This window comes from Zosterops lateralis (genome assembly GCF_965231275.1).
Source record: "Zosterops lateralis genome assembly, chromosome: 3".
NCBI lineage: Eukaryota > Metazoa > Chordata > Aves > Passeriformes > Zosteropidae > Zosterops > Zosterops lateralis.
The window spans coordinates 570,888-598,015 of NC_139764.1; the positions used below are offsets into that span (position 1 = coordinate 570,888).

Sequence of the window (27,128 nt, forward strand, 5' to 3'; positions counted from 1 at the left end):
TCCAAACACAACGAACAAATTTTAAGTTCTTTTCATCAGATGTGTATTCTGTCTCTGAAGTCTAAATACAATGTGCTTTTTCAAAGTATAATTTCTGCTGCTCTTCCCTTTCAATCTCAAAACTTTTTTGCACCTGAGTTATGCAAATTAGTTCCTTTATGGAATGGGATACATTTCTTTTAGGCTCTAATATTAAAATAGATAAATTTGAGAGGCATTTAAGAGGCCAGCTGTGAAGCACCTCAGAGTATTTTCTGGCAGTTCTGAGCTGGAAGGACCTTTTTTTCACTGGTGCTGCAAAAGGAAGTTGTAACAGAAGCTGCAGTGGTGTTCCAAAATTGGAATATATCCAGAATGGCATTTTTGAATCAATTCATACTGTGTTGCTTATTGCATCCTTTTCTTTCTCAAAGCCTGTGACATCTTTGCCTCTGTGCATCAATGCCTGCTTTTTAACAGGGATGTGGTTTTCCCTTTTGCCCCTTGACTTGAAGGTTAAGGGTTGTGCGGCCTTTGCCTGGAACTTTTTTGGAACTGAAGAGAAAGCCTGTGATTATCACAGAGTTGTTAATTTTAACTTGAATTTTAAAAGCCTAATAAATCCTCCTCTTCCCCCTCGCTTTCCCCTATTTATCTGTAATAATTCTGACCGTAGATGACTTCAGCATCTCCAAACGGCAGCCTGTCCCTGGGAGGAGGTATTAAGCGGAAACCTGAGGACAGCGACAGTGAACCTGAGCCAGAGGATAATATCAGGTGAAGCCATTTTTTGTAGCACTTTGTTAGTAAATTGCTGAGATAGATGCTGCCTAATTAATGCCATTTAGCTCAGTATAGTGGTGCCTTCGGATGCTTTTCTGTGATCTTTTTATCCAGTGGTAATTAATGTGGAGGGTGAGGATATCCAGTAAATTCCAGTGAGGTGGGTGAGCTCTGGCTGTTCAAGCTAAGTATCCAGATTAGTATGCGTGCAGGTTTGCAGCCTCCAAGCCACTGCTTCCTCTGAGACTGAGCTTGGCGAGACACTACCTGATTATGTGAGTGGAATGCCACTGTTCCTGGAATCTAGGAACTGTTTAACCCACATGGCTCTCATGTGTGCACCAAGGCAGCAGTATCCATCCTCACTTGCAGTGCTCTTCTCTATCTTTGGTTTGCAGCAGGCCCTGGTTTGTCTCCTGAGTTCATGCATTATCTCAGGAAGGCTAAGCCTGGGATGGTTGAGACAGGAATTTGCTGGGAATTAACCACCAGTGAGTCTGCATTGATCAAGGGTTTCAATGGAGCTCTTCCTGTTTGAGTTGAGGGTGAAGGCCCTTACAGCTATTCCTGAGAAGTGCAGCCACAGGGGTTTGTTTTCTGTGGAGTCAGGGCATGGGTAGATGTGGGAAAACACTTAGGGTTCTTTCCTTGTGGAGTTCTGGTCAGAGTCATCACAATGTATTTGTGATGCTCTTAGAATATCACAATTCTTGCTCTCATTCTTATTTTCTTTTCTCTGTGTCTATATCTGAACGGACTGATTTTTTTTTTTTTTTTTTTTTTTTTTTTTTAGTCTCAAGCAAGCAGTATTTTTATATAAAGTCATAAATTTTAAGAATAAGTGATTCCATCTGATTTCCATCTGAGTGTTAGCAGAGCTGCTAAAAGAAGCTTGAACAGTAAGAATAAACTATGAGGATTCACAAGCAGCAGTGGTTCTAACAGGGTTGATATTGCCAAGGAAAAGGATGTGTTACATTCAATCACAGTTTTTTAAGCTTTTGTAACTCAGAATATTTTTTCATGTCTTTTCTGAGTGGAAATTAATTCTGTACTTGCCACTGTAAATAAAAATAACTGCATTGATATCATAGATATGACCACGCTGTTTGTGAAATTATGTTCTGTATTTAGAATGACTTTGAAACCAGAACAAATTGTTGCAGTTGGCTACAAATGGGTTTTATCTCACAGAAAGGTTTTTTGAATTTATGCAAGTGTCTGTCTGCCAGGCAGCTCAGAGCCTGCAGATGTTCTTGACTTCATCCCTCAAGCCTTCAGTGCCAGGAGCTCTGTCCTTGCACGCCTGCTTTTCTGGAAGTCTTGAAAGCATCTCTTGGCTTCTCTGCCTGCTCATCAGTGTGAATCATCTTGGAAGGATTTAGGAAGTGTCCCGAGCAACTGTCTCAAAGCAGAAGCAAGGGAAGATCCTCTTTGCAGAACCAAAGGGATGTGCATCCTGTAAGGAAGCATAAATGGATTGTGAGTCTCTACTAAAGCTCCAGACACAGGATTTTGGGCTCTGGGAGAGTCTGACCAGTGTCAGCTTTAGGTGACCTCCTGGAGTGGTATGGAGTCAAATTCTGTGTAAGAAAGCAAATCATTATTAAGGGATCATTTGGTTTAAGCAGCTTGGTTCTTTGCTGACATGATACAGCAGTGCTGAAGGGTGCAGCTGCCTGTGTGTTAAAGAGGAACCAGTGTTTGTTTTCCCTGCCCCGTCTGTGGACAGACATGAGGGGGAGCTGTGTGAAGGAAGGATGAGCTGTGGATGAGGTGGCTCCTGTGATCCTAATGTTGACCTCTAGCCTGAGAGACTGAAAATCCTGGATGAAAGGGAACTCATCTGGTGTAAGGCAGCAAGCACAGGGTGCTGAGCTGCAGAACTGCCTCTGGCAATCACAGCTTGTCTGAAGAGCAGCAGAAGACAGAAACTGTTGTGCATTTGCTTGCCTTTATATTTGGGGTAGCAGGAAAACTCTGTCAGTTCTGCCAACAGTCACATTTTATTCTGCTGCTGCTGAGCATCACTTTTTCTGCTTTCATTTAAACCACATACAAATGGCAACTGAAGTAGCAAGTGGTTTTGCCTTGCACCATAATTCAGACCTGCAGATGTGCATCTGTTAAGGTGCCCATCCATAGTAACATGTTTTACCCCTGTGTGGTTGTGTTACAGGTTGTGGGAAACTGGTTGGAAGCAGCGCTACTATAAAAACAAATTCGATGTTGACGCCTCAGATGAGAAATTCCGTCGCAAGGTTGTGCAGTCCTACGTGGAAGGGCTTTGCTGGGTTCTCAGATATTATTATCAGGTACCCCAAAGTTTCTTGTCTGATTTTGTTTCAGTTTGTTGCTCATTTTGGAAAAGCTGTGGAGTTTTGTTGAAGGTGCAAAACAAACATGTGCCCATTCTGTTTGACACTGGGGGTTCGAATCCAGTTGCATCATCCCTGGAGCTGCTGAAGGAATAACTGGACATGACACTCAGTGCTGTGATCTGGTTGACAAGGTGGTGATTGGTCACAGGTTGGACTCTCAACTCAGAGGTCTTTTCCATCCTCAGTGATTCGGGGATTCTGCTTCTCACATCCAGTAGCAGCACTTGCTGGTGCAGCAAGAACTGCTGCTATATTCTCCCTTTCCCACAAATAATGACATTGCAGATGACTAAATGGGAGAACAAAGGACAAAGCCTGTGAAATGCCAGTAAGAATTTGCAAGGGACAGAGTTGTCAGTCTCCTCTGTAGATTGTAATGCTGCTCCATGAAGTGTGTTGTGATTGAAGTAATCTGTATCCGATTTAAATCTTTTGATAATTGAGATGTCAGATTGGTAAGAGATTAGTGGGCCATGGTGGAGTTTGTTGTACTGATGGTTAATAAGGAGCTCCGTGCCCTGAAGGCAAAGTCAGTTAGACTGGCTGTGTGACCTGGGAGCACAATGTGCTCCAGCTCATGGAGTTTGTCTGTCTCAGCAGGAATTTGGAGCTTCCACAGAGGGCTGTGTTCTTAAAACTTACTATTTTTCCTCAGTGCCTGCCAGCCATCCAGCTGGGGCCACGGGCAGGACAGATATACCTCATGTGGTTACAAAATACAATTTCCAATAAGTTTTTTCACTCCCCCATTGGAATAAAATGGGAATGTGTCCCCTTCCCTCCTGCTCTAGCCATTCCTTGAGTTTGGGCTCTGGCTCATGTGCTGTGGGGGATGAAAATCATCAAGTTTAAGGTTTGCAAGTTCTGGCGAAACTAGTGTGCAGGAAAGCTGAGTTCTCCACATCCTTGTGTGCATGACCTGTTTTTGCAAAGGACAGATGGTATCTGGATTCCTTTATAGGTGGGAATTCCCAGGATCCTGGGCACAAGGAAATCATGGGTTTTTTTACCAGGGTATTTTCCCACAACTTTCTATGTGCCTATCTGCCTCCAGGGGTGGAAATGAGCCTTCAGGTGAGCTGTAGGTAAAAGTGTCCCCTTCAGTGATGCAAGAGCACAAAAACATTCCAGTCTGCTACGGGGGTGGAGCAGCTGGACAGTTGCTCCCTGCTCATATGGAAATGTAGTTAGGAAGCTGTTAGGCTAAGGGAACTTCAAGGTAGGTTTGCTTGAGGATCTTTGTTTGGCTTTTTTTTCTTTTCACCATAATAAAAATTGACTCCAATAACTACTGCTGGCTTGTGCCAGAATACATTACATGCCTTTCTAGCCCTACAGAGAGCTAATAATGCAGGATATGTCACACTAGAAGGAACATCTGTTTGGAGAGGGGGAAAAAAAGAAAAAAGAATGAAAGCAATCCACCTGGCTTTTGAAACATTCTGAGTCTGTCTGAAGGACTGCAGCGAATAATTATAGGTGCTGCAATTTTGTACCAAAAATATCACTGGAGGAGCCTTGTTGACATTTAATTGTTCAGAACTGGAAGTCAAAATAGTAGTGGGCTTTTGTTTCAAGTGGTGCTGCTAAGAAAAGTAGCTGAGGAGGTGAAAACTTGACTTAGACCCTCTGGAGCCACGCTTCCTTTACAAGGTGCACGGTGTTCTGTTGTGTTTTGAGTTTGCTTGATTCTCTCCTTTCTGAGGACACACTTTGTGTTCCCTGCTGCTCAAGGCAGGAGAAAGAGAGGGGAAGAGCAAAGTCCTACTCCAAGTGTGCAGTAGTGCTGGTACTGGAGAGAGAAGCACTAGTAAAAACCAGAATGCTTCTCAGGGTATCTGCAGCAAACACTGTTCACATTTGCACACCCAGTAGGGCATGCTGGGGGTCTCTGCTCCCACACCTCCTCAAGTTAGCAGTGGGATTTTGCTGTGGAAAACAGGAGTGTAAACTCCTCTCTGCCATGTTGTCATGTTTGGTGGCTGGGCTGCATGATTTCCATTTGCTGATATGTCTGATTTTGTGTCTCTCACCTCCCTGCCCCAGGGCTGTGCATCCTGGAATTGGTATTACCCTTTCCACTACGCTCCCTTTGCCTCGGACTTTGAAGGCATTGCAGACATGCCTTCAGACTTTGAGAAGGGCTCCAAACCGGTAGGGCTTCTGATTTATCCATTCATTCACTGTTGATTTGCCCTCTCGTTCCAAGTGTCCCACACCTGCTTCTCTGCCTTCAACAGTTCAAGCCTCTTGAACAGCTTATGGGGGTGTTCCCAGCTGCCAGTGGAAACTTCCTGCCGCCAACGTGGAGGAAACTCATGACAGACCCGGTGAGAATCCCTCTTATATTCCTGGCTGGAAGCTCAGGTCATGTTGCAGTGGTGTGAATGGGACCTGCTACTTCTCACTTCAGGGAGAGAAATGATGCAGACCAGGAAGGAAAAGTTTTGATTGACTGCAATTGTTCTTCAAAATCCTTAAAAATTATTTATCGGAATTCAGATGACATTTCCCAGCTCTCTTACAAGTCAGATGGTTTCATTTCTTACAAGAATCTTCCAAAACTTAGTTGAGGAGCAGATAACTTACCTTATTTAGCTCTCCTCCTTATCCTGATTTTTCTCTCCTCCTTAGTTTCTTATTTTAAATCTCTGAATAATGGAAGTGCACATCCTCACTTTGGGCTTGAATGGCTTTTAATGAAAGCTGGTTTTGTTATCAAAGACCTTTGTGTTTGGCACCACGTGACATTCTGAACCCATGTCAAAGTTGGCTTTAAGGGTGTTTTTTGTTTTCTCAATTCCAGGAATCAAGCATCATTGACTTCTACCCTGAAGATTTTGCTATTGATTTGAATGGGAAGAAGTACACTTGGCAAGGTGAAACTTTAGGTTTTTTTAATGTTTAGACATAAGTCTTAAAAACCTGTAAAAACAGAAAGAAATTGGAAAATTATCTTAGTGAGAAATCAGTGCACTGAGTCACAAAGGTAACTTGTGTTGTTTGTTGTGGGGACAAGTATTTTACAGCAGGTGTATTTTTGAAAAGAAATTAGTACGAAGGGCAAATTATGGTTCAGTAACTGGTTTTGGATTGGCAGTGATTATTGGTAATTTCAGCAGTCATTCTAGATTTGTTCATTTATCCTGAACTAGATTAATCATTCTTCTGTTTTTATCAGCCTCAGTGTGTAATTGTCTTTTGTCTCCTTTGCATTTAATTAATGGATCTTGTTCTGCTCAATCAGTAGCTCATTAGTACTGTGCCAGAAATACTTTGGGGAATATAGAAATATTTTGGAACACACAAAGAATGGAAAAAATCTACTACATTTATGCAGCTTTCCTTTTCTTTAGAGAATATTAATTTCCAAGGTCTGCCAGATTCTGTGGCTGGATGTAATTTACACTGCCAGTAAAGCTTTAGGTTTTCAGTTTGAGTGCAACAGGTTTTGGTGAATAAAGCCACAGAAAGATCTGATTTCTGAAGCAAAAATGTGATTCCTTCAGAATCACACTACTGTAGCTGTTTCTTGGCTAAGGAATCTTATCAGAACTTGCCATGCTGATGTCTCTTTTTGGGGATGTTCTGGGTTTTTTCAACAAGTGTGAGGAAATGCTGGTTTGGTTTTGTCAGGTGTGGCGTTGTTGCCCTTTGTGGATGAGCGACGCCTCAGAGCTGCCCTGGAGGAAGTGTACCCTGACCTCACTCCCGAAGAGAGTAAGAATTGGGGCGTTGAGCTTAAGAGTTGGGGTGTTTTGTTAAAAATTGGGGTATTTCGCTGCCACCTATGAAATTTACTGTAGATGAACAAAGTGTCCTTGATGTTTGATTTGGCTGAGTTTATGACAGACTGTTCCTCAGGGTTGCTGTTGGTAATCAGAGTGATCCTCAGTGGATTTGAACACTTGCTCAGCTTATAAAGGCCAGTGTTTGTTTCTCTGGTGTACAGAAATAACATCTAGTTCTTACAGGTAAATTGTGGAGGTGTGTGGGGTTTGGGGTTGTTTTTTATCAATTCTGTCTGTATCTGCAGTGTTACTCTGTTCTAAATTCAGCATTCCTCCACTGAACACAAGATACCCATTATTTTTACTGCCTGCCAGCTGTCCTCAGGACCAGGCAAGTCCTGCTCTGGGCAGACATTGTCTTTCCTATGTTCTCAGGGAACATTCAAAACTTTCTCCTAAATCACAGTGAAACTTGCTTTTGTGGAGGTGTCACCAGGACAGCGTTGCTGGTTTACTGCGTTCCTTCCTTCCCCCCTTCCTCTGAATTCTTGCCTCATTCCCATCATTTCTCCAGGCAGGAGGAACAGCCTTGGTGGTGATGTTCTCTTTGTGGGGAAGCACCATCCACTCTGTGACTTCATTGTGGAGCAGTACAAGACCAAGAACACAGAGGTAGGTCACACTTGATTTTGGAAACAGTGAGAACAGTGAGGGGGTAGATCTGAAGTGCTGCAGCAGAAAACTCCTTCCTCCGTAGGCAGTGGACATCCCACCGGAGCTGTGCCATGGCATCCAGGGAAAGCTCACGCTGAACGACAATGCCGTCCTCCCGGATCAGTGAGTGTGGCCCCTTGGGTGGGTTCTTGCTGCTAAAGGACCCCTCCTGCACTTATGGCAGCAGAAATGTTTTTGTGCCCACAGGGAGTAAATTAAAGCTCCTGACATGGCCATGTGTGTAGGTCTCAGGGTTCGGAGGAGGTCTGTTTTACCTCCAGCACAGGGAACGTCCTCAAGCAAGTGAAATTTGCATTCTATGGCCCCATTTCTTAACCTCTCAACTTGCCTTTTAAAGCAGCCTCAGATATCTTTAGAACACTCTAATGCATTTGTTTATTTGCTGAAGTCTTTGTTCGTCACTTTGCCTGTGGAAGGCTGATTTTTATGTGTTTAGTTACTGTTTTATGAGGTAGATGAGGCCTGGGTAATAAAACTGGTAGTGTTCAGTGGCTTTGTTCAGTAGGGTCATGTTTTGGCTTCTCTGCTTTTGTGTGGATATTAGTGTGGGCTGATGTGACTTCCCATTAGTGCACATTGCCTAAAACCACCAAAATTCTTGATTTTTATATGCTAATCTGCATTACATCAGAGAAAAATCCAGGTAGTGGTGGCTTAGATATATTTTGGCTTTGTCCATTTGGTTTGCAGCACTAAAAACAGAGCTGTTTACAGCTATGCATACCAAGAATACTCATATTTTTAGCTTTCTAGAGAATGCATCCAGTTTGAGGAATGATCAGTGTAATCTTTACCTTGTAGGGGACACACTCATTTCTCTGACTGCTCAGAGATACAGGTGTTCAGTGCCTCATTTGCATTAAGTGCACAAACACTGGCTTGGTTGGACAGAAAATGTACCCCAGATCACTCTAATAGATATTTCTCCATTCTTGTCATGGTTGTGAAGAATATTACAAAGTCAAAGTTGTTCTTGGAGGGAACAAGAAACCTGTTCTGGCCTTGCCTTCCCCAGGCAGACCCTAGAGAATCCCCACAGGTCAGCTGCAAAACAAGTAGCATTCAGTTACTCCAGTGCTTATAGAAGTACTTGGTTTAGGGAAAAGGCAAGTTAACTTTGAAACAAATCTTTTGCAGGCTTAGTTAGCAGAGCAGCAGATGGTGAGAAATGTGTTCCATGGTGTTTTGACAGAAGTTTTTCTCTTCACCAGAGTGGTGCAGTCTCCTGTTCCCATGCTTCGGGATCTGACACAGAACTCTGCAGTCAGGTCAGTAAACTCAGGGCTTCCGTGTAAGGGTGTGCAACGTGCAGCACTCAGAACACTGCAAATCACTTGTCATCTGTCCACAGAGGCACAGCTTGGTTCAACCAGAGCAACTGTGCAGAACAGTAAGAAATGCTGAGTTATGCTTTGTCAGTACACTGCAGGAAGGATATCCTAAATGGGGATGTAGTTCCTATCAGTGATGAGTTAAAGGAGAGGTTTGACTTTTCCATCTCCCACTGTCAGGAGGTTGGAATTGTTCTATACTTCCCCCTGTTTCTCTGTCACCAGGATTTTTCCTCCTGTCTTTGGAGGTAGTATGAGTAGTCAGGGTGCTGCTCCTCAGGCTGTCACTCAGGCTGAATTTTCCAGGGAGTCATTATTCTCTTTCGTTGTAGCCTCATTCTTTCTTGATCCTGAAAAACATGAATTCCAGCTGGAAGAGTGAGATTATTCTTCTCATCTGTTTGCTTTTAGCTTTCTTGGTAATAAAGCCGTGATTACTGTTTCACTTTGTCTCCATTATCCAAAGAACCTAATCCTCAAATACTTTCTTCTAGCATCTCATTCAAAGATCCACAATTTGCTGAAGACTTTGTTTTCAAGGCTACGGTGTTACCTGGGGCAAAGTAAGTGTCACCTGCCAGCTTTCAAATCATTCAATTCTGATATATTCATCTGACTATTTGCTCTGATAAGTACTTATGGAACCGTTCTTATTGTTAAGGAAACCTGCTCCAGTTCTGAAGCCAGGAGACTGGGAAAAAAACAACAGTGATGGCAGGCCTTGGAGACCACAACTTGGCTTTAACAGGGACAGGAAACCGGTGCATTTGGACCAGTCAACATTCAGAACCTTGGGGTAAGGCTGTGGGGTTACTGCTGCCTTGCTGGGGTGACTGCCCTTCTTTTCCCTTTTTAAATTTAAAAAAAATAAAGGGATGGGCATTGGCACGAAGCTTAGGTGCTGGTTTTCCATGTTGGAAACCTCAGTTTGTGATATTTAAATTCAGTATTACTGAAAACTGAACACTACAGTGATTTTGCAGTAATGCCTTGTTTGCTTTTCGATAGATAGTCCTAGATAGTTCTAAGTCACTTTCTTGTTGCTTGGGGTTTTTTGAAACTTGTTTGGTGGATGCTTGCTTGTAGTATAGAAGGTACAATGAGAATATTGTGCACAAATGATAATTAAGACTCCTAATGAAGACAGGAATGTCTTTTAAGCTTTCATAAACGAAGAAGCTTTAAAATTAAATGGATTTCCATGTTGGGAGTGCAAGGAGCTGTGCATTTGTCAGAGCCATAGAAGGGAGCATTTTAAATGAGACGGGCAAATAAAGTTGGACTCTGGAGTGTCTTCTTAGGAAGAGAAAATACCTTCTTCATCTTATGGCTCTGGAGGAGCTGCAAGAAGGAAAAACAACCCCTTTTAGGAAGGAAAAGCAGGACTGTTCTGGGGCTGCACTTGAGAACCCTCTTCATGTCACAAGAAAAAGCACAGCTGTGCCATTAGAAACCTGAGCATTTCCCTGGGAATGACTCCCCAGGCCCATGAACGTGTTGGGAGATGGAGTTCACCACAGCATCCTCACCTGCTCCCTTGCCATTTCTTCTTGTAACAGGCACACGATGCCAAGAGACAGGGGCATGCCAGGGATGTACCCCAACACCATGCCGCTCGGAGCCTACGGGAGCCCCTATGCCAGGCCCCTCATGGGTGGCCAGCAGCAGATCCCCAAACTGCTGTCAAGTAAGTGCCCTCTGCTTCCTGCTTCTCACAGCCGGGTTGGTCTAAATATCATCTCTCTTTATCTATTTCACTTACTTATCTGTGCTTAAATATGACCTGGAAAGAAGAATGTGGAGAATGGGAAGGTAGAACTACCAGACAGGCATCGCACGTTCATCTCCAAAAAGAGAATATTTACGTTGTTTTGGGGAGGTTTTTGGGAGCCTAGCAGTCTCTGTGCTACTGTTCCTGCTAAGTCCTGGTGTGTTGTGGGAAATGCTCCAAAGTGCTCTGCCTGTCCCACATCCCTGGAGCTGATCCTGCCAGTGAGGCACTTCCCAAGCTCTTGTCCTTGTGGCACCCAAGCCCCTTGTGCTGAACAGGCAGCACTCTGCAGGCAAATACCCCCCAGTGCCATAGACTGGTTCAAACTGAGGGGGCTTGGAGCCACTGCTAGAGAAGAAATCCCAGTCCATCTGTTGACCTTGGAAAACTGTCTGGTGGCTTTCCTTGACATGGGCCTCCCTCCCCCTCAGAGTGCTGCAGCCACCCCCAGTCACTGTTCTGAAGGTGTGCCTGGCAAACCTCAGAGCAATCAGTTGGGCTTTTCTTCCCTTCTCTCTGTTCTGTTTTTTCCATGAGGTTGCTGTGCTGCTGTTGTGTGGAGCAGCAGGGAAATGAGCCAGGTGGAGCTGTCTTGTGGAAGCTCCTTCACCATGCAGGGTCATGTGCCAACTGCACTCTCCAGAGCCACTTCCTGGCACTCTGCTTTTGTGGGCCACCGCAGTGCTGTGCGCAGCAAACGTGTTCTCTGGCACTTCACTGGATTGTGTTCCTCCTCCTCTTCTGCTAAGACACTGAGCTGCCCTAGGAGATTAGATCTAAACTCTAATTAACTTCTCATTTGCACTGACTATGGTGTGAAGTCTTTGCGACTGATTACAGCAGCGCTTGACTTAGAGTTTGGAGATTTTCTTTCAGTGCTTCGTTAGTTGTTAGGGCCTGAGGACAGCTCATGTCCATCAGGAGGATGGATCAAACAGCCTGAGGGCTGTGTTGCTCCCTAGAACCATTCCAAAAACCCATCCTGCTGCCTGTCTGGAGGGTCAGACCCCAGCCCAGCTCATCTGGGACTGTCAATACTGAGTGAACCATGTGTGCCTCAACTACCAGGTAGAGTCAGACTTGCTTTAAACCCTTGTTAGAAGAACACCTGCAGGTGGCACAGCCTCAGTTTCCTGCTGGTATCAGCCTTTTGGATGTTCACCTGCCTGAAGATCATAACACACCCTGGATTATGGATTGTTTGGATCCAGGGCCGAACAGACGTGTGAGGAGGAGGAGTGTCAGCAGCTCCCCAAACCCCACTGCAGTGAGGCTCTTTCTGAGGGGGAGCAGTCTGCCTGCACAGTGTGGTTGGGAATTCATGAGCACTTGGGCCAATGCCCCCCAACAATGTTCTGCCTGGGGTCCCCAGAGGTGTTCCTAGGTCTGGCAGCACAGCCATCTTCCATTTTGCAGTCACCCTTTAGACCCCAAGTGTCTCCACCAAAGCACTGCTATCTTCAGCTAGAAAATCCAATTAGGAGAAATGGGAAGGCCTCTTGGATGACACAAGGTTCTCTCCAGTATCCAAGTTGTGTTCATCAGCCGTATTGTGAGAGAACTGCAGTTGTGTGGCTGGGCTGGGAAGCACCTGGACCCCACATGTTACTGAAAAGCCACAGCTGATCAGGTCGAAATCCCCATGTTCAGGGGGACTGATGCAGAGCAACTTTCCACTTGGTGTGTGGTGTTTTCATATGCATGCTGCAGTAAAATCAGCCTCCAGAAAGGTGATGCAGTCAAGCCAGGAGCCATCTCCTCCTCAAGAGCCACAAGGCTGGGGGTGTTCCTCACCGATGCTCCCTGATGTCCCTTGGATGTGCCAATTTCCAGCTGATGAATAATTGTCTATGCTGATAACGTGGGGAGTCAAGTGCAGGGTGGCAGTGCTCTGGGAATGGCAGGTTTGGCTCCTGCAGCACAGGACATCTGATTTATGACTTATGTGACAGGCAGTAAACTTGTCAATTAGCTGTCTTGGAAAAGTGATTTTGATTAGTGCAATCAGTAAACACAAAATCTTCTCTTTGATTGCCACCCTGATTAGATAAATTGTTACTTGAGGAGCTGCTAGACAAGGCAATTTCTTTGGCCTTATAGCTCTGGGAAATGCCTAAGTTTTGCAGCCTGAAGAAAATAGTAATTGTCATTCCTTCTCCCGTTTTGTACCTTTCTGAAGTGCAATTCACTGCTCCAGACTTCCCTCCAAGGTTATTCTGTCAGCCATACAAATTAATAGAGGGGCTTTAAATGTTTTGATTATTTCATTGAAGTCTAGCTTAAACTGAGCTGCAGAAACATGTGGTTACAGCAGGAGAGCTGGGTCCTTTCTCCCATGGAGAGGAAAGGTCTGGAAACAAGATGTTGCCTGTTTATGTGCTGCTGCTGTTTGTGGAACTTGGAAATTATCAGAAACAGAGTCATTTTAGGACATTTTTGATTGAAAGTTGTAACACTCAGGACTGTCCCAGATTTTTTAAAATATTTTAAGCTCCAGTTGAAAAACTGCACATTTTCCCCTAAAGCAGCACTGTGGGTTCCATTGCCTACCCCTTATATTCCAAAATAAGCATGGCTTTGTGTGAGTGCAACCTGTTCAGGCTTGGAAAAGCCCTTGAGATTCCCAGACTGATCAGCAGGAAAGTGATACTTCCCCACCCTCAGTCCTGGTCTGCTTCAGGCTGGAAACTGGCTGGAAAAGAGGAGCTGTGGAGCATCGGCTGGTAACTCTGTGTGTCTGGGGATGCAAAACCAGGCTCATATCGTGGTTGATGATGTTGTGTGTGTAAGTGTAAAGCTGAATAAATAACCCTGCATGGGGGATAAATGAAGAATTATGGGGTGGGTTGCCTTTGCCCAGCAGGCTCCCAGGAAGAGAGCAAAGCTGCTGGGGCTGGGAATTTATTTGGTGTTCTCTTTGATAGGGCTGGGATAGACAATCCAGCCAGATCTAGGAGAGAGGCACAGACTTACTTAGTTTGTTTCCCCCTTCCCCTTTCCAAAGGAGGCCAGGCTTCCATGTCCTGGCCCCTGTCAGCGTGGCAGGGTGTCCATGTTCCAGCCATTATCCAGCTGCTGGAACCAGCTGTTTGAATTAGGTCACACTTGAAGACCATTGAAAGCCATCAAAGGTGTCAGTGAAACCGGAGCTTTTGATTGACACTGGCCCCGAGTGCTGGGGGCTGCCTGGGTGCTATTGAGGAGCTGCTGCTTTTATCCTGTTTGCTGACCAGGTTATTTAGAAGGACAACAAGCATTTAATTGCAAGCCCTGTTAAAGCAATGTTGCTCCTGCCTCGCCTTTGTGCAGGACTGGTTTGGGTGACACAAACAATGGACGAGTGGGTGGTCTCCTGCACGCCAGCACTGGGGCTCTGGCCAAGGTTTTACCCATAAAGGCTTAATTCAGTCTGATTCCATTATCTGAGACATCATTAATAGGTTTTTTATTAGTGTATTATCACTGCCCACAGTAACTTTTAAATGCACCTTTACTATCTCCAGTGATAATGTATTTATATTTTATTGTAATGAATTATTTATCCTTTGCATCCTAAATATAACTGTATTTACTTAAACATGAATAAAACAGAATCATCCACTATATTCCATGCTCCAGCCATTGTTTTAGTTGCCTTTATGGAATAATTTAGCCCTATCAGAGAGAAACTGGCCCATATTTTGACTTTGACATCTTTGTTGGTCACAAACGTGGTGTATAGTGGTAATACAGTGATGGGTGTGTATTTGAGTGCCTGTATTTTTTCTCTAGTAATGAATGTACTGGTAAGAGATGTAAATATTAAACGGAGTTGTTAGGGTGACAGACAAGGTTTTGCATCTTCAAAAATTCAAGAGGAGACACCTGCGAAGCATCTGAGCACTAACCAATGCTAGCTCTAGCAATTAAAATTCATAATTCTCTATTATGAAGCTTATTGGACATGCTAAAGCCAAAAAAGTTGCCTTTTCTCAGTTGACAGCAGGATTCTGTCCAAGCCAGCAGCAGGGAGCCATGACTTGGAGTTTGTGGCACATCCAGCCTGAGCTTTCCTCTTTGGCTTCCCAAAAACAGCTCTGGGGCATGCAGAGGAGTGAGCACAGCTCATGAGTTGTATTTGCCCTCTCTTATTTTGCCATCTCACTTTGCCCTCCAGATCTTCGGCCCCAGGAGTCCTGGCGAGGTCCCATGCCCTTGTTCCAGCAGACACCACAAAGGTAAGACAGAAGGGACGTGAAATGTGCCCAGGAGGATGGATTGGGCTCTGCCTTCCCAATGTTTGGTTTTCCCTTCTCTGTCTGGAATATTGTGGTTTAAAACTGTGGAAATGATGCTATACAGCAGGCTTTTTGAGTTAATTAATGTCCATGATTTATTGATATTTTGAGAGCCCACTACATGGTGTTCATTCTTTAAAAGGCTTGAGTACTTTGTATTAAAAAAAGGAGGGAAAAACACTTTCCATTAAAACTCAGGCTTCAAAATTAACTTTACTGTTGGTGCTTTGGTACCGTTCTTGGTTCTTTGGCCTTTATCTTATTGAAGCTTTTGAGATACTATGAAATTGAACACAGAGAGCTTAAAACTGCATTAGATTTTGGACAGGCTAAACAAATTTCTTTTTAGGAGGGCTGTGGAGCTTAATGAGGCATAACTAATGGTGTTCCACTTTTATCATTCCTGTGCCGCAGCCGCAGCATTAGCACAGACCAGCCATTGATTCTTGCTACAAACCTCTTGAAGTCCTAATCAGCTTCTTTGGTACAAGTTTTTCAGGCCTGACAAGCCCATTGTAGGGCAGTGTCACTGTAGGTCAGTAGTTATTAGTTGCCACTGAAAACAGTTTCTTTAACTACTTAAGGCTGAACTGAATTAAATGCAGAAGGGACTCAGGGAAGGATTATGGAATCTGCAGCCCAATAAGTGCCATCGAATAGAAGGAATGTGACATGGTTTGGTAATCAGGGATGTTTTACATGCATCCCTTCATTGATGGCTTGTGTGTCCTCCAGTGGGGTGGGCTCAATAAACCCAGCTACCTGTGGCAGCTATGAATAATGACATTTATTTATGATTATGGAGGAGGGAGAGAAGTTTCTGCTCCGAGGCCCTGTTCTTTTTTCCCTTGGGTTTATTTGCAAATGTTTCCCCATTGAAAATGTGAGCTTTGGGGGAATTGAACTCTCCAGAGTCACTTTCCATGGCAACCATTTTGATCCCCACTGAAGTAAGCCTGGCTCCCTTATCCTGTGCCTCATCTGTGTGGAATATTGTAAGGCAAGATTCATTCCTAATGCAAACTTTAATACTGCTTGGGCTATGGGAGTTGCCACTCCCACCCCTTAATTAAATCCAATTTATATACTTATATTTGTGAAGGACTGCTGCAGGTCTGTCACTTGTCACTGCCATGCCTTTGTTACACTGTGCAGGGTTTATGAAAAGCTCTGCCAGTGCTGAGGATAAGTAGTTTTGTCATGTTCTTGGAAGGTTTTGGATTTGGGGAGCAGATCAAATGTGCTTAGAGCTGATGTATAGTTGCTGTACAGAGGCAAGCACAGAGACTTAAGCAGAAGGTTAAACACAGAAACACTTGGTGCAGGAAAAAGCATCTGAACCTGTTGAAGGCATTTCGAGCTTCCCATTCATTCCCTGGGAGCTGCTGGTTCCCCACACCGCTGCCCCCTCTTAATGCTGCAGCTCCAGGAGCAATAGGTGCCATGGGGAAGGGCAGCCAGGGATTTCTGCTCAGGGGGAAGGAAGGAACTGAGGGAGAGGCCAGCCCTGCTCCAGCCCTGTGGGATGGAGTGGGTGGGCAAGAGGCTGAGATGTCCTGGATTCACTACATCAAGTGAGAGATGAGCAAGGAGCCCTGTCCCTGCCAGGAGGGCTCAGAGCCTATGTGTGCTATTTCAGGGATGGAGTGGTGCAGTGGGGGCTAAACTGGCTCTTCCTTTCCAGACCTGGAGGGGAAAAACCTGGAGTGTAAAGCTGCTCCTCCATAATCCAGCCATTCCTGTCTCTTGTGTAGGATTCCTTGCTTTTAATTCTGGTCCTGCACCTTGGTGTGCAGCAGGGAAACTGAATTTTGAGGTCCCTTCCCCCTGTCCTGACATTCCTGGACACTGCAGAGGTCCTATTCATGTTTTTGAGCCAGTCCGGAGTTTATAATAGAGAGATTTGCTACCTGGCTAGCTGATGGAAATGTGTCATCTGGTTAAACAGATCTTTTTTGCTTAACCTATTCATAGAAATAATTTCCAAAGTGGCTGGGGTGTGAAGAAGGAATGTTTTCCTATGTAAGTTCTCCTGAATTTAGCTGACCTGGCTGAACTCTGGCTGGTGCCTGTGGGTAGTGGCCAGTGTGAGCTCCTAGGGTGTTCCAAGTGGCACAGTTCTTTTTATGGTTACAGCTTTGCTCTGTACAGATCTCTACCCTCAGGTGATTTAAATCACCCATCAGTGCCCCAACAAAGCAGTGATGTTGTGTTTGATTTGTTAAATATGCCAACTTTTCACTAAATAGCACTTAAAAAGTTTAAATTCCATGCCAAGTAAATATTGATGTCAAAAGAAATTTGTGTCAAACTTCCTTATTTCAGACATGGAGCAAGTGCTGGTCTGTGAGCCTCAGTCATATTTATCACCAGCATTTGTGGAGGCAGGATGATTGTTAGTGAAAGCCCCAGAGCTGGGTAATTCCCAGTAGTTTTCCTTATGGCTGAGCGGTGTATTTTTCCTGGAGAGTATGCTGTTTTCTAGGAATCATGAGGGGAAAAAAAACTTAATACTCAAAATACTCAATCAAAAGGAGTGAGTATGAACAAAGTATGAACTTAATGCATTTCAAGTATGAACTTAGAATGTTGATTTTGAGAGTTTAGTCCCCACAAATGTAAAGTGCTCTTAGTTTTAACTACATCATGGCTTCTTCTGAGGAGTGACATGTAGTGCAGCAGGTAAACCTGGGATGCAGGGCTCCTGCTCTCTGCTGTCCCATCCCAAGCCTGGGTGCAGAGCCTCTGTGCTCTGCTGTCCCATCCCAAACCTGGGATGCAGAGCCTCTGTTCTCTGCTGTCCCCATCTCCCTCCAGGCTGGCCCTGCTCTGCTCAGCCAAGTGCCTCTTTAGCAGGGGTCAGGAAGGATTAACTGTCTCTACTCTCCATGTTTTTCCCCCAAAACATCATACCGTCCTGCAGGACCCACCTGCTCTGAATCCTTTAAGGAATTGTCCCTCAGCTATGCTCAGCTGTAACAACTGGGTCATGACCATAGCATTTCCCTAAATATTTTGAATTAAACAATATTGGACATGTTCTACCTGTTGCTTTCTAATTGTCATGTTGGAACGGGTACTTGAAGGAAATAAAAAACATTTCTTGCTGTGGGTAATCCAGGATGGCAAACTGGGCCATAATGGATGTCAGATCTGCGTTCCCATATAAACTGTACACCAAATGTCAGTCAGCCTGTGCCAATTAGTGCGTATGTTGCTAGGTCACCGTGGTCAATTGAAAACTGCATCAATAGAACTTAAAAAGGTTTCTTCCCGATCAGACCTCCTGACATATTGAGCAGAATAATGGATGGGAAAAAGCAGCCAAGGCCCCTACCCTAGATTCCGAATGCTCGCCGTAAGAATTCATTTGCAACCTGCAATTAACTGGGAAGAATGGGCTCCCAGAAAGAGTCTGGGCATTCAGAGAAGAAAGCCCCCAGCTCCCGTGTGGCACATGTTTACTCCTGGGGTGCTGGGGACCCTTTGGGATCAGCAAATCTGCCCCTGCAATAAAAGGTGCATGGAAGCCTTCTGGGGAATTGGAAAAATCTACTGCATGCAGCTGAGTTTGCTGCTTGTGGCAGCACAGCTTCCAAGCTGTGCTGAAGAAAGCAGTCAGCAAAGGAGGATTTGCGAAGATATTTTCCGCTCCTGGTTTCTCACTATCACTTGGCTGTCCATGCTCAGCTCAGAGACAAACCCAGGAGCGGGTCTGTGCTGTGGGACTCTCTGCAGGAGCCGAGTTCCCACTGCAGTGTTCTTTCCTTGTGCAGAACCACCGGAGCTGCTCCTCTCCTCGCCTGGAACCGCATGCTGCAATCCCCAAACCAGTTCCAGCCAGCCCAGTACCAGGGACTGGGGCCAATGGGATACCCACAGAGACCCGAGGACCGCATGGACAGGGGCAGACAGGTAGGAAAGCAGGGCCCCACGTAGTACGCCGTGTTCTCCTCCCAGCCAAGGTGTCTTTCTCCTGTGGCTGTGGAGAGGGAGTATGGCAGGTGCAGGCATTGCTGAGCTGGTTTTAGTGTCACTGTGTCACCACACACGGGTGGGTGACTTCCCAGCCTTGGCCAGCCCTTTGGCTGTACCCCTGGCACAAGGCCTGTGCTGGGGCTGCAATGCCAGTGTCCATTAACACCCTCAAATACAGTCCCAAGTCACATTCCTCCTGCAACCAGAGGCAACCATTCCCACCAGTCTTCCTCTTCCACAAGGAAATCTGCCCACTGGACCTTTTGGGTTCTCCCTAGCATGTTTAAAATGTAGATTCTTACAGCTTCCCGAATTTCTCCCCTCAACTGCCTTTCTCTGAGCTGGAAAACTACTTAATGCAAATGTTGGGTTCTTGTAGCCAGAGGAATAAATGTGTGGAAATAGCTCGGTGTGGTTAAAAGGAAATAAGCAAACACGAGGGGAGAATCTTATCCAAAATTACAAGTGACTTGGTCAGCAGTCCATGAAAATGCCACAGAGTGAAAATGCTGCTTGAAAGCAGCAGGTGACTCTGCTTAGGGAATTTTTTGAGGGGTGTGATCCCAGTAAAACTTGATTGCATATGCTGTTGTACCACAACTCTGGGTGTTTATACTGGTAAACACTAATTTTAAATAAATTTCGGATAGCAAGGTTAAGCTTCTAGCTCTGCTGGTGTTTGGGAAGGTCAGCATTGTGGGAAGGTTAGTGACCAGTCCCAGGGACATGGAGGGGGAGGCGACAGCCTTGTTGCCCCATCATTTATGTGGAAATCAAGGCACAAACTGTTGGAAATGTGCCTTCTGCTGGGGCCTGAGTCAGCTCAGGACAAGTCGCTTTTTAGTCACACCTAGTTTTCATTTTCTTCCTCCCAGCTTGTCCACCTGCTCCAGTGGTAGTCGGCGCAGTACCCAGATGTGTGTTGCATGGCACAGCACCAGTACAAAGCCTGCCAGCGCTGGTTGTAACTGGAGGCAGAACTCAACAGCATGGGTTATAATCACAGGGAAATAATGGGGCCTGAATCTTGACCCAACCAGTGGAGCTCTAAAATACATCTTAAATTTGGGCAAGGTGCAATGATACAATCAGATTTCAGGAATCTTTCATTTTGTGCCACACAGGTTTACCCAAAACCCCAGAGCCAGAGGAATAAATGCCTGATTGCACTAATCCATAACAGGAGCTGCTGTACTCCTGGGGAAAAATCGGGGGAGGATCTTTGTGCTACTGGAGTCTGGGCAGGGTTTAATTAGTCTGGGAAATGGACACTTGAAGTCTGTCTGATGGGGTGCACCCTGCTCTGTCCTTCATACTGCGTAGGATACACTTGCAAAAGGAATCTGTGCTTGGAGCACTTCATTTCCCAGCCTTAAATTGTGATGCCCAACAGCTGCAATAGTGAGTGGAAGCAGGAATGGTTTCCTGGAAGGGTTTGCAGTGGGGGCTCAGGGGGATATCCCAGTTAGATCCTGCTTGGAAAGCTGCCTTGGAGCCCTGTGGACATCCACAGCCTGGGTCATGGTGTGGTCTTGCCCAAGACAGAATTCCCTCAGTGCTGGCATAGACCCACGTGCAGGTGAAGGAAACATTAAAACCCACCAGTGACAACCCTTTTAATTTTGTTCACATACATGATGAGTTCATGATTAAGCACAAATCTTTTAGCTCCAGTGAATTTGCTCCCTTAAAAAATTCCCATTGCAGTTGTGCTGCAACTATTTATCTGCTTTAAAATTTAATTTTTTGGTTTTTTGTTTTTTTGGTTTTTTTTCTGTTCTTGTTATTTTTAAAATGAACTTTCAGATGTCATTATTTCCTCGGGGCTGGAGCGAAATGAGAAGGTACCTGAAAGGGTTTAGGGTGCCAACATAATCATTGAATCTGGCCTTGCTGACTGAAAATTTCAAAGCTTTAAAGCCTTGAAAAGGGATTCAAGTGGAAGTGGTGACATGTAGCAGCATAAATAATTATCTTTGGGCCCTTTCACCTCTGAATTCTTTTTTTACAGCGTACAGAACATGGTCTGAAGAGGTTAATAAACGTGCTGCTGCAGAGTGCTTACAAAATTAATGCAGCTGCCATGGATCTGGGGGGCTCCCTAGGAGTGGGGCTTTGCTGCCTTCCAGCTCTCCCAGAGAACCAAAGAATGAACTTGCTGGGGTAGTGCATGTGTTGGGCAGTTTTATTCCAGCCCAGAGTAGCACACGAGAGTGTCCGGATCCGCGGCTAGTGCAGTGCTCCTGGACCTCTGCTTTGTCCTTCCCTGCTGATGGTTTGGAAGGATTTTTTAAAGGATGTAGCCAAATTGTTTCCTTTTTTTATTGAACTCATCAAGCCTGGAAACAAACCTTGTCTGCAAGGGCAGGCTGCAGGGCCTCCCTGGCAGGTCTGCTCCAGGGCTCCACAGTTTCTGTGGTTATCCCAGCCATCATGGGCTGGAATAAAGAGGGATTTCTCCTCTAAAGAAAGGAAAGGAAGTCCCTTTTTCCCTCCACACCAAAAATCCCTGAGGAAAGAGCAGACTAAGCCTCTAGCTGGTCTCTGCAATGTACCAGGTTTGGAAATAATTTTAAATGCTTCAGGGAGGCTCTGTGATATTTTCCAATGGATTTTTCCCCTGGATACTTGATGTACCAAATGCCTGAATTTAAGACAAAAATACGTCTAATTTGGAGTCATTTGCAAAATGGGATTTGCATCTCTTTGACCTCTTATTAAAGCAAACCAGTGCTGGAAAATGCCACTTCTGCAACAAATACAGCTTTAGTTTTTCCTTAAAATACTTTGGTGTCAAAATACTGCTGTATTGTATTGCTGTATTTCCTTAAAATACTGGTGTCAAAATACAGCTGATAGGTGTGAGCTGCCCCACGTATCGCTGTCTGTCCCTGGCTCCAACATTTGTCCCTTTGCTGCAGATGGAGCACAGCAGAGGTGTCACAGGTGGGAAGTCCCTTGCCCACAGCGCTGGCTGGAGGTGGATTTATTTGGGATTCCAAAGCCAGTGCTGTGCAGCTCTGCACTGCACCAAGGGATTCAGCCCCAGCCCGTGTTTTTGGGAGACTCCACAGCCAGATGAGGGATGCTCAGCCCTGCCCCTGGCACCTCTCCATGCAAAGGATGTTTCATCCCCATTCCGTGTGGCGCCTCGAGCTCGCCCCACTCGTTTACTTGTGCTTCTAATCCCAAAAATAAATGCTTGCTTTTGTTTGCAGGCGTACGGCCCTGGGAGGCCCTACCCCCTCCATCCTCCTGCAGGAAGGTACAGCTGGAATTAGCTCTGCATCTCGTGTTTTTTTAAAGATGGAAAACGTCCGGATTTTTGCTTTTGTTCTTTTTATTATTTGTGGGGCGGGGGGGGGGGGAAATGAATGAAAAGTGAATTTGTTAAGCACCATCCTTGTAGTTTTTAAACCGATGCCTGTTTTAAATGTGCACATTTCTTATGGACCTGATGATGATTTTTTGGGGAGAGACTGGAAAGAGTGGATTGCCGTCGGACACAGTGGGAGTGCCATGTTGTCCTCCATATGTATCCAAGCTGTGCCGACCGAGCACTGCCCACAACTCTGAACTCCAAACATCCTCTGTTCCACACACAAGAGCCTGAAAACAGATACAGAGTTGCAAAGAATGCTCAGAAATAGGATTTTATGAACTCCCGGGGCAGACCCAGCAGGCAGCCAGCAGCACTGAAAGACACAGCCCTCACTGCTCCTTGGTAGATGCTTCCTTCAGTTTCTCACGGAGAAGGAGTTTTTCAGACTCTGAAGTAAAACATTTCAACTTTTACGACGTCTGCCTGTTTCCGGTGTGGGTTTTGTCATGGCATAACCAGGCAGGGGCCATGGATTTGTCTGTTTGATAATTTAAAATAGCTGCAAAGGGCAGACATTCCATTCATTTTTAGCACTCTTTCTAGGGATTTTCTGTGTGAGTGTACCAAATCAGTAAATATTTTTATTTGCTTTATAAAGTGGTTTTTGAAATCTGAGCGGTGGCGTGTGGTTAATTTCCAGCCCCCTCCAGAGCCTGTTTCTATCTTTTGTATCTTTCATCTGTGTGCACACTTTCCTGTCAATTTATTGGAAAATAATTCCACCCAATCTTTAGCATTTAAAAATCTTTGTTTGATTAAAAAAAATAAATTAGGAGAGCATCCACTTCAGCTTTTCCTTTGGACTTTTCCATTAAATCCAGGTATTGTGTAAATCAGTAGAGTTCCCAGCCCTGCTCCTGCCCCAACTCCTTGGTGCTTGCTTCTTTCCCAACATCCAGGTGTTAATCACCAGCAACGGGGTGGGGGGGGGAAGCCCAGACAGCCCTGTGTAACCTTGGAAGGAAGAAATCATCAACCTGGATTCATTATTTTCAAGTGATGGAGGGTGGAGCAGAATCCTTCATTGTGATGCAGCGTTCCTGGGGATGGAAGCCGCCAGTCCTCCCCAGAGCCTTCTCCCAAGGCCAGGAAAAGATTGGGAGCTCAAAAAGAGACATTTTGCTTTTCCAACAGGACAAAACCAGCTCCCTCTGGGGTGAGTTTTCATGGGAATGGGCTGTAGGAGAGAGTGGGGTGGGTTGCCTATGTTCCAAAAGTGGATGAACCTGGCTGCTGGTGGGTTTTTCCCTCCCATTTTTGGGGGGCATGAAAACAAGTCTGAGTAAACATTCTGGGGGGCTGCTCTGGAAAAGGTTCATCTCTGCAGGCTCCCCTTTGCCCAACCCTTTACCCTTTTGCAGTCTGATCCTGAGTGGAGCCAGCCTGGGCCATGGGAGCTGCGCTGCCCACTTGCACCCTTGGAATGGTGCTTGGAACAGTGCACCAGCCCGGGGGCTTCATTTCCTCGGCTCTGGCTGAGATGCAGGGCTGGGATGTAGGACTTGGCCGGACAGCACTACCCCTCCTGGGGCCGGGCTCAGTCCCATCTCAGACATTCTGAGCCATTTCCCGTAGGAGCCAGCAGGGAGAAATTCTCCCTCATGGAAAGGGGAGGGAGCCGGCGGGTCCCCGTGTAGCACCTGCCGGGAGGGGAAGGGGTTCTCTTCGCAGAAGAACGGTGGAGATCCCCTTCCCCTCCAGGCTCCTGCATGGGGCTTGGGAAGGGGTGGGTCTGTGGTCTTGCAGAGGCCAAAACCCCTATTTTCCACCTCAGAATCGCTCCTTCTTGGCACAGCTGGGAGTGGAGTGGCCCCCGGTGCTGCCCGCGACTGGGGACCCCTCTGGGGTTCGAGTTCAGCAGGTCCCCCAAGGATGGGGAAGCCTGGCAGAGATGGGAGGGGCGCTGAATTAAATCCTTGGTAGCCGAAAAGGAGGCAGAAAAAAGGGGATTTTGAGGTTGCCCTTCAGTCCGTACACTGACAACAAAGTAGCCGACTCGTGAGAACGAGATTTCCTTTTATTGTTTAAAATAAAATTAAAATTTAAAAATAAAAAAAAAATCAAAGAAAGAAAAATTGCCGGAAAGTCTCGAAGAGCATTTCCCGACGTGCAGGATTTCGTCGAGAAGCGGCGCGGGGATAAACCCCGCTCCGGCGCGGCGCATCCTCTGGCCCCGGCTGCTGTGGCGCCCGACCCCAGTGGGAAGCGGGGTCCAGCCCCGGGAATCCCCCGGCTCTCCATCATCCCCTCAGGGCTCTGAGATTGTCGGGAGCTGAACCAGGGGCCGGGGACTTGAGGCGGTTCCGCGGGACGCGCGCCCCGTCCACACACGGGCATTCATTAACTGCGCGATATTTAATAACAGCAACGAGATAAACGGGGTTTGCCCCTTAAATCTGAGCACCGGCGCTCCAGGGGTCTCCTCCCACGGCTCCCACTTCGAGCTGCGACTCTGTATTTACCTCGGATGGGGATAAGAACGGAATGGCACTCCGGGGCACCCCCACGGAATTAAATTCGGCCGAGAAGAGTTGCGCTTCATGGCGCCCCGAGGGGCTGCCCCGGTGCGCGCCGGGGCTCCCGGGGCTGCGCTGCTGCCGGGGAGCGGGGCCGGGCCGGAGCGGAGCCCCGCGCTGCCCCGCTGCCCCCCCCCCCCCCCCCCCCCCGCGCCGTCGGGAGGAGCACTCGGCGGCCGGGACACGGAGGCGCGGACACGCGTGCACACCGACATTCACACACATCCACACTCACACTCAGGCGAGCACTCGGCGCCGCAGTCGGGGCCGTTTGTCCAAAAACCGGGGAGACTTAAAAAAAACTCGAAGGGAGGCCGGGAGGGGACCGGGGGTGGGGCGGCCGTCGGCGATCCCCGCGGGCACCGGGGCGGGCGGAGTGTCCAGTGCCAGAGGAGCGGGGCTGTCGGGAGGACACACGCGGGACGCACCGATTACCACGTCCTGCCGTAGAGCAGGTTGGGGTTGACCATGCCGCTGTTGTAGTCGACGCCGGCCGAGTCCAGAGGGGCCAGGGGGGCCACGGGGCCGTGCAGCGCCGGTGGGCTGGGCGACAGCTCCTCCAGGTCGGCCGCCTGCCCCAGAGAGCCGGGGTGCGGGTGCGCGGCGGGCGCGGCGGTGGCAGGGGCCGCGGGGGCGGCCTGCCCGGGGCCTGGGGTGCCGCTGCCCGGCGGCGGGCAGGGTTTGCCGTCCTTCACCAGCACCGGCACGGCCACGCGGCGCGGCGAGGGCTGCTGGCACAGGCCGCCGCTGCCGCCGCCGCCGTCGGAGTGCAACTGCTGGGCGGCCGCCTTGTCCTTGGCCTGGCGCTTCATCTTGTAGCGGTGGTTCTGAAACCAGATCTTCACCTGCGTGGGGGTCAGGTGGATCAAGCTGGCCAGGTGTTCCCGCTCCGGCGCCGACAGGTACTTCTGCTGCTTGAAGCGCCGCTCCAGCTCGTAGACCTGCGCTTGGGAGAAAAGTACCCTCCTCTTCCTCCGTGGCGCCGCATGCAGCGGCACGATGGCCTTGGCGCCTTCGGCGATGCCGCTCAGGCCGCCCATGCCGGCCACGTTCATCCCAGCCGACGGGCCCATGAACCTGGAAACTGAGCGGGACGGGCGACTCAGCGACAGCCGGCGCCCGCCCCGTCGGGGCCGCGGCTCCACCCGCGCCCCGCCGCCCTCTTCCTCCTCCGCGCCCCCCGCGCCCGCACTTACTGCTGGAGTAGCGGGGGTCGCCGCCGGGCCCGTACCAGCCGCCGCCCGCTGCCGCGCCGCCCCGCATCCCCTCGGGGTAGGCGGGCAGCTCGCCCACGTTGCCCAGCCCGCCGTTGCAGTAGCCCCCGACGGCACCGTGCGGGAACTGCGAGACGCCGTGGGGCATGTGGTAGGCGGCGGCGCCCGCGGGGACGTGCTGCGGTACAGCGGCGGCGGCGGCGGGGGGCACGGGTGCCTGGCGGTATGGCCCGAGGGGCGCGCCCAGCCCCCCCGCCCCGTCCATGCCGCCGAACTTCTTGTAGTTCTCCTCCATCGGGCTGAGGATATCGGTGACCGAGAAGGGCGTCGTGTGCTTGGGGCTCAGCGACATGGCGCGGCGGGGTGGGACGCGACGGGGCGGGCCGAGCCGGGCCAGGCGCTGCCGCCGGCACCGGCGAGCCGTTCGCGGCGGCCACCAGCCCCGGGCGCCGGTAGCTCGCCGGTTCTTTTAGCCCGGCGCCGGGTTTACGCCAGACGCGGGGGGGCGGAGCGGCGGCGGGCGGCCCCGGCCCCTCCCCGCCTCCCGCCGGCCCCCGGCCCTGGCCCCCTCCTCCCGGCCATTGTCCTGGGCCCGCCCGACGGCTCTTAAACCCGGCCACCCCGGGGCAGCGCCGGAGCGGCTTCGAGCGGCCCCGGCCCCGCCGCCCTCGCCCGTAAGTACCTGCCCATTCCCCCGATCTTCTCCCCCCGGTGTGCGGCCACCCCCGGGCAGAGCGTCCCGGGGCGGCGTGGATCCCGTCCGGCCCCGACGGCAGGATGCGAGCAGCCCTGTCCCCTCTGCCGGCCGGGCCCTGGGGCTGTGCGGCTCCCTCCCGGTCCCTCGGAGCCGCTGTCGCGGGGCACGAGGCTGAGGGGGACCCTCGCCGCACCGGGTACCCTTTAGGGCCGATGCTTCGTTTGCGGTTATGTTTAGGAGATTCTTTCGATCGTTCTTCGTTTGTTCGTTGGTTCTGGGATAACGAAAGGCGCCTCCGGGGCGGCCCGAGCTCGCGGGAAGTGGCTGCGGGGCTCCTGCCCCGGGACCCCGCG

The 27,128-nt window shown here is 48.2% G+C and overlaps 2 protein-coding genes across 4 annotated transcripts in view; one reads left to right on the top strand and one right to left on the bottom strand.

Moving 5' to 3' along the window:
* Positions 1-22,963, top strand: part of XRN2 (5'-3' exoribonuclease 2) — a 32,885-nt gene extending 9,922 nt beyond the window's left edge. For 2 of the 3 annotated variants that reach the window (XM_083857867.1, XM_083857868.1), the window contains exons 16-30: positions 656-756; positions 2,942-3,077; positions 5,190-5,297; positions 5,384-5,473; positions 5,950-6,022; positions 6,780-6,863; positions 7,449-7,546; positions 7,632-7,711; positions 8,821-8,877; positions 9,435-9,503; positions 9,602-9,736; positions 10,500-10,627; positions 14,868-14,928; positions 18,765-18,903; positions 22,185-22,383. In XM_083857867.1, the coding sequence (XP_083713993.1) occupies positions 656-756; positions 2,942-3,077; positions 5,190-5,297; positions 5,384-5,473; positions 5,950-6,022; positions 6,780-6,863; positions 7,449-7,546; positions 7,632-7,711; positions 8,821-8,877; positions 9,435-9,503; positions 9,602-9,736; positions 10,500-10,627; positions 14,868-14,928; positions 18,765-18,903; positions 22,185-22,247 (1,422 nt within the window). In that variant the 3' untranslated portion in view covers positions 22,248-22,383. Of the gene's footprint in view, positions 1-655; positions 757-2,941; positions 3,078-5,189; positions 5,298-5,383; positions 5,474-5,949; positions 6,023-6,779; positions 6,864-7,448; positions 7,547-7,631; positions 7,712-8,820; positions 8,878-9,434; positions 9,504-9,601; positions 9,737-10,499; positions 10,628-14,867; positions 14,929-18,764; positions 18,904-22,184; positions 22,384-22,442 lie in introns of those variants that run through there. The other variant, XM_083857869.1, reaches the window with a different exon arrangement.
* Positions 22,964-25,295: 2,332 nt separating this feature from the next.
* On the bottom strand, positions 25,296-26,430 carry NKX2-4 (NK2 homeobox 4; the record flags this gene model as incomplete). The annotated part of the gene is made up of 2 exons (XM_083856155.1): positions 25,296-25,948; positions 26,061-26,430. The coding sequence occupies 2 exons, from the start codon at positions 26,428-26,430 to the stop codon at positions 25,296-25,298; spliced, it is 1,023 nt and encodes a 340-aa protein (XP_083712281.1).
* Between the last annotated feature and the right edge of the window lie 698 nt (positions 26,431-27,128).